The sequence below is a fragment of the Aquila chrysaetos genome, chromosome 13 (assembly GCF_900496995.4).
Source record: "Aquila chrysaetos chrysaetos chromosome 13, bAquChr1.4, whole genome shotgun sequence".
Taxonomy (NCBI): Eukaryota; Metazoa; Chordata; class Aves; order Accipitriformes; family Accipitridae; genus Aquila; species Aquila chrysaetos.
Genome location: NC_044016.1, coordinates 25,212,559 through 25,224,564, shown reverse-complemented (window position 1 = coordinate 25,224,564; position 12,006 = coordinate 25,212,559). Strand labels below are relative to the sequence as shown.

At 41.1% G+C, this 12,006-nt stretch overlaps 2 protein-coding genes across 4 annotated transcripts in view; one reads left to right on the top strand and one right to left on the bottom strand.

The window, feature by feature from the left end:
- Positions 1 to 4,831, top strand: part of PRKD3 (protein kinase D3) — a 48,828-nt gene extending 43,997 nt beyond the window's left edge. For all 3 annotated transcript variants that reach the window (XM_030036045.2, XM_030036046.2, XM_030036047.2), the window contains exons 18-19: positions 589 to 674; positions 1,588 to 4,831. In XM_030036045.2, the coding sequence (XP_029891905.1) occupies positions 589 to 674; positions 1,588 to 1,761 (260 nt within the window). In that variant the 3' untranslated portion in view covers positions 1,762 to 4,831. The remainder of the gene's footprint in view (positions 1 to 588; positions 675 to 1,587) is intronic.
- On the bottom strand, positions 4,398 to 11,914 carry NDUFAF7 (NADH:ubiquinone oxidoreductase complex assembly factor 7). The gene is made up of 12 exons (XM_030036049.2): positions 11,824 to 11,914; positions 11,674 to 11,790; positions 11,436 to 11,593; positions 11,178 to 11,258; positions 10,328 to 10,438; positions 9,106 to 9,316; positions 8,554 to 8,612; positions 7,709 to 7,822; positions 6,715 to 6,858; positions 6,196 to 6,369; positions 5,599 to 5,806; positions 4,398 to 5,565 (listed from the first exon to the last, which is right to left on the bottom strand). Exons 2-12 carry the CDS (start codon positions 11,753 to 11,755, stop codon positions 5,561 to 5,563), a joined length of 1,347 nt encoding a protein of 448 aa, XP_029891909.1. The 5' UTR covers positions 11,756 to 11,790; positions 11,824 to 11,914; the 3' UTR covers positions 4,398 to 5,560.
- Positions 11,915 to 12,006: the final 92 nt, after the last annotated feature.

Sequence of the window (12,006 nt, the reverse complement as noted above, 5' to 3'; positions counted from 1 at the left end):
TGAATGCTGATCTCAAAATATACTTTATCTAAACTATAATTACAGAAACAGTTCAAAGTTGAATCTGGAATTTTAGTTTTGTACATTAGCAGGTGAAACAAAACCTGGATCTAAATGTCAGGTCTGAACAATCTAGAAGTTTACAAGGTTGGTCTCTAGAGCTCTTCAATGCCAGCTCTGTTAGTAGTAATGTATATATGATTAACACACCGGTAGATGTGGAAGGACCTATACAAAAGTAAACAATGGTGGAAGTACCTACATAATTTTGGAACACAGGATTATGCTCAAGTTACTTAGGCACTTCTGAAAAAATCACTAAAGTCACTAGGGAAAAAGATGAATGAGTAATATAGTAAAGCTTTTAGTGTTTCCATCAAAGCAGCGGGGGAAGCTTACTCCATACTTATTTTGTAGCCTCATTTAACATAAGCAAAGCTAAATATAAAATTCAAGAGCTTGATTAAGTTTAAATAGTTCAGTCGGATATACATACACACATATAAAAAAAATTCACTTTCACTGCAGCATGTGAACGATGATAGAAGTGATTAGTATTTAAACAATATAATTTTTATTCTTTGTCAGCCATTGATTTAATAAACAATTTGCTTCAAGTGAAGATGAGAAAACGTTTCAGTGTTGACAAATCCCTTAGTCATCCATGGTTACAGGTAAACCATCTGCCTTTTTCACTATGTTTATAATGGGTGAATGATTTTTTTGGATGAAATCCTTCAGAAGCTTATTCAACCTGCTACTATCAAAGTCTGTTAACAAGCATTCATGGAGGCTTGAGTATTTCTGGTTTTGACTTCACATTTTAAGTGCTTCAGGATTCAGCCTGTCTGTTAATGGCTTCTTTCCTCAAGGAAAATTTTGTCTTACTGTCTTTCCTGCCCCCTTGCTTTCCATCTGCCACCAACATAGAGTTTTACTCTTCTGGCACCTGTCCTAAATGCAGGCAGTGATGAGTGCATGGAGCCCCACTGAAATCAGTATAGAGACAAACATTGTTCAGTGCTGAAGCAGACATGCAAGCTGGTGTGGGCTGTAACTTGTAGTCATTTTAGAACAGAATTGTTTGGAATGGAATTTATCTGCTGTTTTGACGTGGGTTCCTTTCATAATGGTTTCACAATACTGTATGCACATATCCATGCACACAAATAACTTAGAAGACATTAAGGGGAAAATCCAATTAATTTTGAGTACAAACAATATTGGAACCAGTATAATTTCATGTATGTGTATATACACAATTAATTTTATAATAAAGCTAACATAGCTGTCTTGTTACAAAAAGTGTTCATGATTTACAGTATTACAACCTTAGATACTAGCCTATTTAATTCTGAACCATTCTTTATGGACACTCTGTTGGGGTATTTTGTGGGGTGGTGGTGTTGTTTGTGTGTTTGGTTTTTTTGTTGTTGTTGTTTTGCTTTTTTTTTTTTTAACAGATCCTTGTTGCTTATATCTTGTGGCTATTTATACTAAAAATAGAGACAAACTGCAGAATTTGTCTGTGGGAATGTAGTGCTGCTGTTTCTTAAACTGCTTCCTTAAACCTCTTCTACTCTTTAGGATTATCAGACTTGGCTTGACCTCAGAGAATTTGAAACACGCATTGGAGAGCGTTATATTACCCACGAGAGTGATGATGCACGCTGGAAGGAACATGCTTATGAACACAACCTTGAGTACCCCCAGCATTTTATTATGGCTCCTAATCCAGATGACATGGAAGAAGACCCTTGATTTATTCATTATGCTAAATTGCAGCAAAGAAGGATACTCCAGACAGAAACTGAAGATAAGTTTTGGAACAACTGTTGCTCTTTTTGAATGCTGTACACATAGTTCAGTGTACAAAGCCCCAGAGGATCCTGCATTGACATGGGAATAGACTCTCATCTGACAAGCTTTTTTCCATCTCTGACTTAAACTATGAGTAGTTGCTGGACAGTGGGATAAACCCCATTGGGTAACATTTCACCGAGCTGTGTGGCTACAAAGCCATTACTGAGGTGTAATGTGTACATATTGAATGATTTGTGTGTTTTTCAAGGTTTGGTTGTTTTGGGTTTTTTTGGGTTTTTTTTCATAGCCTACACAGTAAGAATTTTGTAATGGTTTTCTAATCCCTATTTACTAGGCCATAGAGGACTGTTTTCTGTTACTTAGATACATCTCCCATTTCCTAAACTGTGCATGGTGAAAAGAGACTGTAAAAAGAAATCAGTGCAGAAATACCTTGGCTAATAGCAAAACATGGTGGTTTAGGTCGAATACAGCTTCATAGATGAAGGAATAATTTGCTGCTGTTAAGACGGTTAAATATGTGTGTCTTTGCCGTAATTGAACTTTTTTCAGATACCCCCAAAGCCCCCAAACCCTGTAACTTCTTACATTCCTCTTGAAATACTGGCTGACAATCTAAAGAGATGACAATCAAAGCTATGCTAGTCCCTTATTTTGTCTGTTAATACAGAGCAGTAAGCCACAAGAGCGTGTCGCTGTGCAAGGCTGGCACACGTCATTGATACACACCAAAGGCATTTTTGCCTTAAAACTACACAAGTATTACACAGAGAGCACACAAGGCTTGATGTAGCATATCCTTTCACTCTGGAAAAACAGCTTCTAGCAGAAGGATGTGGAAGAATAGGGAAAAATACATACAGCTTTCTTCTGTTGTTTTGAGTAACTAGATTTTTAAATTCTTCTAATATTTTTTTAATTTGTTTTAAGGTTCCCTGGATTTACATCAGGAGTAGTTTGTAGCCTGCTTGCTTGTATCTTAACTCTGCTCAAAACCTAGGAGTAACAGTGGATATCAAATCACCTGTTGCTTCTGCCACGGCAGCTAGATTGTAGGAGAAAGGGCTTTGCCTTCTGACCTTAACCTGCAGCCCCTCCCGTCATCTTTACTGTGCTCAGCATTGTTGTTTGAGCTGAGTCAAGAGTCCAAAACCAACTCTTAATTCAGTTTTTTACACAGATGCCTCAGTTGATGGATTCCCAACCACTAACTGGACCTGTGGCACAATAGAGGAAGCAGCAGTGTTCTTTGGAAATTAATCCCTCAGAGGACAGTGTAACAGTTATAGTTCATGGTATTTCAAAGAAGATTGAGGGCATGAATGCTAAATGCAAATGGAAGAAGGTTTTTTGGTCCTATTTTAAAAAATGGAAAAGGTGAAATCTTACCTTTTGTGTAGCATAACAGTATTGTGCTGCTGGAAGGTGCTGGATGCCTGATGTGCCAAGCGGCTTAACTGGAGCTTGGTTTAAAATACTCTTTAAAATACTGATACAGGCTTGAACTGCAAAGTCAGCGAGAGGCTTTGGGGTAGCTCCTCTCTCTCCTACAAAGATTTGTGTGTGTGTGCGTGTGTGTGTAGATAAGTATTTTTTTTTCTACTGTTGTTAATTCAGGTAAGGAAGCAGGTGAGCAGACTTTTTCTAAGTTGTTAGATATACGTAAAACTTTATGAGGTTATTTCAGGGCTGGCAGCTGGTTGCGATGACAGCGACCTGACAGCAAGTCAGTGGCAGTTGCAGATGTACCCACAGGTAGGTTTGGGTCTTTAACCCACCTTTTCTTTTCCTATTGCCCTTAATTTAACTGCCACTGCATTTTGTAGGTGTCTAAGTTGGTAAAGGCTGAATTCTGGCTTCCCTGTTAGGATACACCGAACTTTGTAAGAAACATTGGTGCAATCTGTATGGCAGTTTCCTACCACCAGGAGTGGGCAGAGCATTCCAGCCCTTCCGACCACCACGCATCCTCTCTCCTAGCATGTTTTTCTCAGGTTTGTGCAGGGGACCTGCCTGATGGCAGTCCCTGCCACTCCTATGCTGGGGGTCCTCCCCCTTCGATGCTGTCAAGGCAGTGCGAAGGAATTCAGAAGGGACAGAATCTGTCCCTTAGCCTTGCCTTCCTGTTAAGGCACGGTTTCAGGACTGATTCTTCAGAGGGGCACTATTTTTCATTTTTGGAACCAGAAGAATGACCTATGAAGTTGGTAGTCTGGTGTTTGCCTAGGCTTGGCAAGGGAAGCAGTGCTTTTTTTCAACTTCTACTGCTCAAGTTACCAAATTTCAGTGAAGCCATTGCTAGCTTCCATCCTAACTGTAATAATGTAGACACAGTCTGGTTTTAAACTTCAGATTTTATACTTGAGCTGTCACTTCAGGTTTTCCTGTGGGTTTTTTTGTTTGTTTGTGTTGTTTTAAAGCAGGAAATAAAGCCAGTGCAGTCACTTGAAAAAAAATACAACAGGAATAGAGGAAGGAGGGGACAACAATGATATAGAAAGCCTGGCTGATGTCTCTCCCCATGAAGTCTGCTCTGTTCCAAAATGAGACCGACCTATTCTTCAAGTTGTATCAAAAAAAAAAAAAAATTAAAAAAAAAAATGCTGTTGGCCTTTGGAGGAGCTTGCCTGACCATATATGCAGACTTATGGGTCCAGACAATAGAAGCCACAAGCAGCTAATAGTTGAGGAACCAAAAAAATCAGACACACGTTCGGAGTAAACTTTCTTCAGAGTAGTAAAAATAGCTGAGTTTTTAATTCCCTTTTTTTTTTTTCTGCCTTTACTGCAAACTTTGACAGCAGTAGGTTACAGTGTTTAATATCCTTACCCCTAGCTGAATTAAGTTGCGTTCATTCAAGAAATAGTGCTATGATGATGCTAGAAAAAAGCTCATGTAAAATTTATAGCCTCAAAAGGACACTGTCAAGTACTTTTATATTTTTTTATACATCCCAGTTTTTGTAAATATCCTCTGATAAGCTTGAAAATAAAATTTATTTCCCTATCAGACTTGTTCTTTTTATTTACATGCATTATCTCTCCTATCAACTGTTCTTAGAAGTAAATGGTTCTTTATACTTCCTTGTTTGTGGATTTGTCATTAGATATGCCCTGCTGTGGGAATTCTCTTAGCAGGTGCTTTGGAACTAAATAACTCTTTCTGCATGATTCCTGTCACCATTCTCTTTATAAAAATATCTTCACAAATGTCAAGGCATCTTATGTTTTAAGCAAGTACCAAAGCTTGAGTACATTTAAAGTCCCCTTAGCACATCTGTTTGTTACTGACAAGGCTTAACTTGATTCCACTAGTAAATACTTCATTCAGTTCTTTTGTAAGACCCCTGAAACATTGTTCATTTTCTGCTCTGTATATGCTGGTTTCTATATGTGCAGCATTTGATTTCTACACATACTGCTTTGAGTAGGTCAGTCAACAGGTTTAGGGTGCTGTACTAGATTTACTCTGAAATAGCACTCCCTACCAAAATGTGGCTAGGCCCTGAAGCCTAGATTGGTGTGAGGAAAATTGCCTGGAGAAGTACTCTGACATTTCATGTGCTTTCAGTTCAAAGAGAAATTGAACTATTTAGTTCTTACCTTACTGTGTATGTAGCCATATGCTGATTACATTATTGCAAACATTTAGTATGTGAAACCATAAAATGCAGGACTCTATTCCTTTTACTTTGATTTTTTTTTTTTAAATTTAATAAGTTGCTATTGAAAGCTACTACTATCAGACGTTTTGCTATAGTATTTGCAATTACTTCAGTAAGAGTTCACCAAATCCAGCAACAGGAGGTAAGGGAGACTTTGATTCTGGCTTATGTTTCTTGTCAGGATGTACAAGTCTGTAGTGAGGCAGCAGGGCAAAAAAGTTAAAACAGTCCCCCATCTTCTTGGGATTCATCAGCATATCATAGCTGTGAAGTAACTGCTCATGAGTTGCTCCATCACATGAATTCTGCAAGAGCACCTGAAAAAAAAAAAAAAAAAAAAAGTATTAGCCCTTCCTGCTTTCCTATAAATTCCCTCATACCTGCAATTTCTTGTTGCATCCTTTTCACTTACCCTAATGTAACTGTGCCATAATGTTCAGTAGAACTGGTGAGATCCCTGGTGGAGCTCATAGATTGATATATATAGCAAAGTTTTGCATTAAATACTTCTAAATATAATATGATCAGTTTACTTTGAGGAATCCACAGTAACTTACATCTAGGAGAAGCAACTCTTTGATATCACACCTACATGTTGTTTTGAACAACTTTTTTTTAAAACCAGATTTTTATAAAAGCTTTCTTGCTGCTTAAGAGTATTGCTTGTGGATGAGGAGAGTTTATGTACCTGTAAACACTATTGTACCTGCAATCGGAGGTCAATGCCCATGTTTTTTAAAAACTCCCGCTGTTTTATAGGGCCTAATGTGGCTGTTCTTCCCTGTGTCATCTTTCGAAGATAGCTGAAATCAACATCTGCTGTCAGGTCTGCTGTACCTGGAGCTCTCAGCACATCGTGAAGTTTGTGATTCCGGAAACCCTGAAAAATTAAAATTGGAAGATTATACTCAGCTGTACTCCTAGCTACCATAGCTGGGGCTAGCAAAGAATAAGTTGTGTGTGTGAGGGGTGAGAATAGCAAATTGTACTTTGAAAATCTGAGATAAATGTAGCAAGGGCTCAGATATCCTTCCTGTCTGACAGAAACCCTTATGGGTACTGATTAAGTAAGAACTCAATTATTCAGTTTTATGATTGCAGCATAATCCAGTTTTTGCTATTATGTCCACCCAAGACCTTTTTCTTACAACAAACCTAATGACTGAAGTGACAAATAAAAGATAACAGAGTATTTTGGCTTATTATTTCAGGATGAATGACTTACCCGGAAAGTGTCAGTTTTGGTTCCATCATGACCATAATCAGCAACCAGTGCAGCCCCACCATCCTTTTCTATACGACCAGCAAGCCTCTGAATGATGACACCAGCCTCAGGACACACTTCCACATGATCTCTCATTTCTTCAGGCTAGCACAGAGTTCAAAGATCAAAACACCTGTGTTAGCAAACAAGTACAGGGCAAGAGTTCTTCACCCTTTGATGTCTTGGGATTGTTGTCACTTCACTGGGCCACAGAGGTCCAGGGGTGTATTCTAGGCTATCTAGAGCTTGAGCTAGTTTTTACTAACAGTCATTTTCAATTAGTGTTTTCTGAGTGCTGGATTTCAGTTATCTCTTCTATAGCCTACAGTCAACTGAAATGAAAATTTTTCTAACAAGTGAGAATACCTGGATCAGGTGAAACTGCATGACTGTGATACTGAAAGAATGAAGAGCGCTCTTTGGCTCTATGCACCCTTCAAAAAAGGTGTTTCTGTGTGAAACTTTGTAGTTGGTTTTAATCTCAACTACTTCATTTTGTAACTTTAAGAATGCAGTGAACTTTAGAAAAACAATTATCTTGGATAGATGCTTTCCATTAAAGGTCAGTACAGCACAGAAGTACCCAGCTGCACTGAGTATGTACACAGCAGGTTGAGAGCCTCGCTTAGGCAGGGCTGCTATTGAGATGGTGACGTGACACATGCAACACAGAACTCTCCCTGTCACTTGCTGCCTCAGTTTGCTCTCTGAAGCCTTTTGTCTGTTTAATCTCTGATTTTGCAGTTTGATGTACACATTCATTTTTGTGCTCTATTTTCACAGCACACAAAGTTAAATGCTTGTGGAAGTTTTGCAGAATGGAAATGGTAAGCTGTATTTACTCATTTATAGACTGAGAGCCCTCCTCTTGCTGTCAAAGTAACTGAGAAGCAGTAAATGTACTTGAAAGAGTCAGTAAAGATCTAAGTATCAACTCTGGTAGGCGTAACCTTACCTGAATAAAGTTTTCTGTCGCGGGGGTACTGGATGGTGACAGGACAAACCGCAGCTGGTCAGGAACCTCTGGATCTATATCAACCAACACTTCACGCCAACCTTTCTCTGTTCTCTGTTTAATGAGCCCAGAGTACTCATTTTACACTCTAACAGGTACAACAGTATCTTGTTTATTTGATTGAACTAATGTGTCAAGCGTTTTCACAAACTTTTTAAGAACATAATATGTTATGAACAACAATTATTCATTCCTCTTTAATTCCAGTAACTGCCTTGGAAAAAGCTTGTGGTAGAGACGCATCTGCAGAGTCAACAAATACAGGTTTAATTATACTTAAAAGGAATGAATGATGCTGTTAAGAAAAATGCTGCCTCTTCTATTGACAGTGCAATGTTTAACTTATCAAAAGAAAGTAGTTTATTCTACCAGTGATTTTCATAAACTAATTATCAAATTGAAGTTGAAAGTTTCTTCTGAATCCTCACTAGCCTCTATTTTGCTATTCTCATTACCATTCAAATGAAAGCCCTTCAGTCTTTGTTAGTAGTGGTACATAGAATAATATGGAAATTAAAAACTTCATTAATGTAGCATAAGAAATAAAAAAACTTGATATTTAGCAGAAAGAAATTTTCAACTTTCTACAAGTTCTTCCATTCAAGAACAATTACTAATTTTACAGTTACCAGCTGAATTAAGCCTTATTTGTCCAAATTCAGTTAGAAATGTTTTATCACTAGAGACAATGCATGTGTCTAGTTTGGCACCCTAACTCTATTCTTCCTCAGAGAGAAAAGGCATTTAAGCAGATGGTCACAATTACAATAATCATCTTGCTATACCTGAAACTTATGTATTGGCAGGGCATCAAAAAACTCATGTGCTAGGTAAAAACTGTAACCTGTGGGAAGGTAAAAAATAATGCATTAAATTATTAATGCTTCCATAGCAACTTCCTGTTGGAAATTAAAATGTTTTTATGATTTTTAATGAATTAAAGCTAGTTAATGTGTTTATGAAATAATTATCATTACTTCCAGCTTGGATACATCAAAGACAGCATTTCTAGAGCTAGCTCTAGCTTCCAGTCCATGAATTTTAGATTACCTCATAAAAGCAGATTTAGGCAAAGCCAGTAAATGGTTTCCCATGAAAAGAAAAAGTCAGGGTATGTGCAACTGGGTAGCTATCCTCAAATGAACGTAGTCAGAATAGGTACCACTTATGAAAATGAGTCAAGATCCTGCCTCAGACTCATACAAGAAGTAAGAACAAATACGTATATTAACTACTTTTCTATCCATTATGAAGGCTAGCAGAGATGTCCTCCATTACCAAAAACAGCAAATGGAGGAAGGACACCATACCTCTAACAAGATGTTCAAGCTCCTTACCTGGCGGCACATCTTGAATGTCTCTGTACCAGAAAATGGGAATTCCAGTCTTGCTAACACCTTTCATGTAAGCAGACTTGTCCTCGGGGTTTGACTGCACCTTCCCTCCTGTCAGCATCAGTGCTTGGATCTCACTCAGTTTGGGACTCACTTCTACCAGATGAATAGAGATGTCACATTTACTAAGTAAAGAGGCAAGCTGGTTGAAGACCTATAAAGACAGATGAATTCTATTAGGCACAGTCATGTGCTGTATACATTAGAGGTTGTAGAAGTAACCTTTAATCTCATTTATATTCAAGATAAAAGATTTAGTTGGCTTTCATTTAACAAAATAGCGTCAGTGAGAGAGACTGCATTTTGCTCCTCCAAAGGAAGTGGGAATTTCTTCATCAATTTTAATAAAAGCTGCTACGCTTCTAATAACGTTGGCAGATACACCACACATTATTACATAGTTGTAAGGACAACAACATGAAATGCTAACTTAGCATAGTAATAGCCTGAGAGTGAGTAGCTCCTCTAAGACCTGCAGAGGGTTTAGCATTAGGAGAAAAATGGTTGTTTTCCCACACACCATAAACAAAAGTGTTCAGTATCCTACATTTCACTGTGCTTATTAGAGTTTTTTCATTAACATATGTAAATAGAATAGAAGTTCTTCTGAGGTACTAAATCCCACTAGCAATCTGGTTTTTAATCAGTAGTATTTTAGTTAATAGACAGCCATGCACGCATGATTGCACACAAAGGGTTAACTCGGAAGAAGTCAGTCCCTGAAATCCCCAAAGGAACTGACACAACTTCACTCCTGTATTAGTGTCCTCCCCCCTTTCTCCTATTGCTTGCACTGTGGCCTCCCTCCCAGTTACACACAGCAGCACCCTCCTAAATGGTTTTCAGTTTGGATAATGCTTTCCTATACAGAAATAATCTGCAATGGAATATTCCTGCCCTCCCCTTCTATCAAGTAGCGTTTGAAAGATTCCACGTGTGTCTGCAGTGTGCGTACACTGGCCCATGTTCTGCTTTCAACTGAGAGACCTGGTCTCAGAAACAGGCATAGATTTTAATTAAAGTCTAAGCTACAAATCTCCTGACCAAAATTATTTGATTACTAGAGAAGGTTAAACCCCGGTAGCAAACCGTCATTCCTTCAGCTTTCAGAGTAGCCATGGGATAAAGCCAGAAATAAAGAATATTAATATTAGTTTTCACCTACCCGTAATATATCATCAGTAAGCGTGCCCCTCCCTGGGCCCAGTTCCACCAGCTGGAACGCTCCAGGTTTGCCCGTGGCTATCCATTCACTGATATACCATATTCCTATTAACTGGCAGTGAGAAACAACACACAGTTGTAACAGAAAGTTACAGTGTAACTTGAGAACTTGTGGAAAGCAATACCTGCCTTTTGTCTGATAATAACTAAGATACTATGCAATATTCTCGAGTCTCCATATTTTGAAGTTATGAAAAATCATACTCTGCTCTCTTCTCTTTAAGTATTAAAATCACAATTGTTTTCTGTCAGCCCAGCAGAAGCAACTCTCCGTCAGTAAATATCTGGGACTCTCTTCTGGCTGGAGCAAGAACTTTTACTTAAGGCTTAAATGCAGGTCACTGCCCAACTGTTCTTTATGACAATGCATTTGCCAAACTGTCATCGAGAACAGCCTTCACTACTGGAAATGATACACAAACCAGAGTGAACCAGACCAAGATCTGAAAATAATTTCTGAGTAGAGTTTTCACACTGGGAAACTACCATAACTCTTTTTATTTGTCAGCAAGTTCTATATGAAAGTAAGCGTTACTAAGCACAGAGGGTGTCCCAGGCTATAACAGATGAAAGGACTCCCCGATCTTCCAGAAAAACCAGACACCTCTTCCTCCTCCAAACCCAATTTTTCTTTTGGGAAATAACTTGAAGCTCATCGCTGCCATTCAAGTATTTTGACATTGGTGACGTACCTGAAGGCAGGCTTTGTCAGAATTCTTAGAAACCACACCTAGCCAGCCGCGCGTAGCTGAAGAACGAAGTTACTTAAGGCGTAAGGAACGATGCGTTACCTCTCCAAATACCTGACTTATTTCAGGGGAGGTGACGAAATCCCCGCTTTCGCCGATGCCGCCGCGGCGCGTATAGTAACCCTGCGGGGAAGGGAAGCGGGGTGGGGGGGAGAGGAGCCGGGGTCCCGGTGAGCGGCACGGCGGGGCCGCTTCCCGGCCGGCTGCGGCACTGCGGGCTCCGGGTGCTCAGGCACAGCACCCCCGGCCCGCAGGCCGCGACGGCGAGGAGCCCCCGGCCCCGCCCGGCCCCGCCCGCACCTGGCCGGGGTTGGTGAGCGCCTCCCGCATGTACTCGGCCACCGTCACCGGCCCGGTGGCCCGCAGCTTGAGTAGCAGGTGCCGCAGCATGGCGGTGGCCCCGCCGGGCTCCTCCGCCTCGCCCCCCGCGCCCGAGGAGGGCCGCGCCGCCGCCGGAGCTGTGGGGAGAGGAAGGGCTCAGCGGGGCGGCTCGCCGTCCCGGGATGGGGGGGTGGGAACGAGGGAAGGCGGCCGTTACCACGGTGACGGGGGACCCGGCGGCGGCCGGCAGGGCCCAGGGTGGCGGCTAGGAGCGCCCGGCGCGCGGGCAGCGGGACCATGGCAGCGGCGCCGGCGTCCGTGGCGCGCTCCTCCCTCCTCCTTCCTCCTTCTCCTCCTTCCTCCTCCTCCTCCCCGGGTCCTGGCCGCTTGGCGGCCGGGCTGCGTCCCGCCGCCGGCGTGAGGACGGGCCCCGCGGCTAAACGCCGCCGCAGGCGGGCGGGAGGGAGGGAGAGAGGTCTGCGAAGGTTGTCTGAGACGCCCCTCGCCCGCTCTCCCCGCCGCCCCTCTAGCGAGGTCCGCCCGCGCCCCC

Bases quoted from the DNA above. Each gene is read 5' to 3' on its own strand.
- NDUFAF7 (XM_030036049.2), bottom strand. From the start codon at position 11,755: ATGGTCCCGCTGCCCGCGCGCCGGGCGCTCCTAGCCGCCACCCTGGGC. The intron at 11,259-11,435 runs GTGCGGGCGGGG...CCTTCCCCGCAG, and splicing joins CGCTCACCAACCCCGGCCAG to GGTTACTATACGCGCCGCGG. The intron at 6,859-7,708 runs GTAAGGTTACGC...ACTCTGTGCTAG, and splicing joins CGACAGAAAACTTTATTCAG to CCTGAAGAAATGAGAGATCA.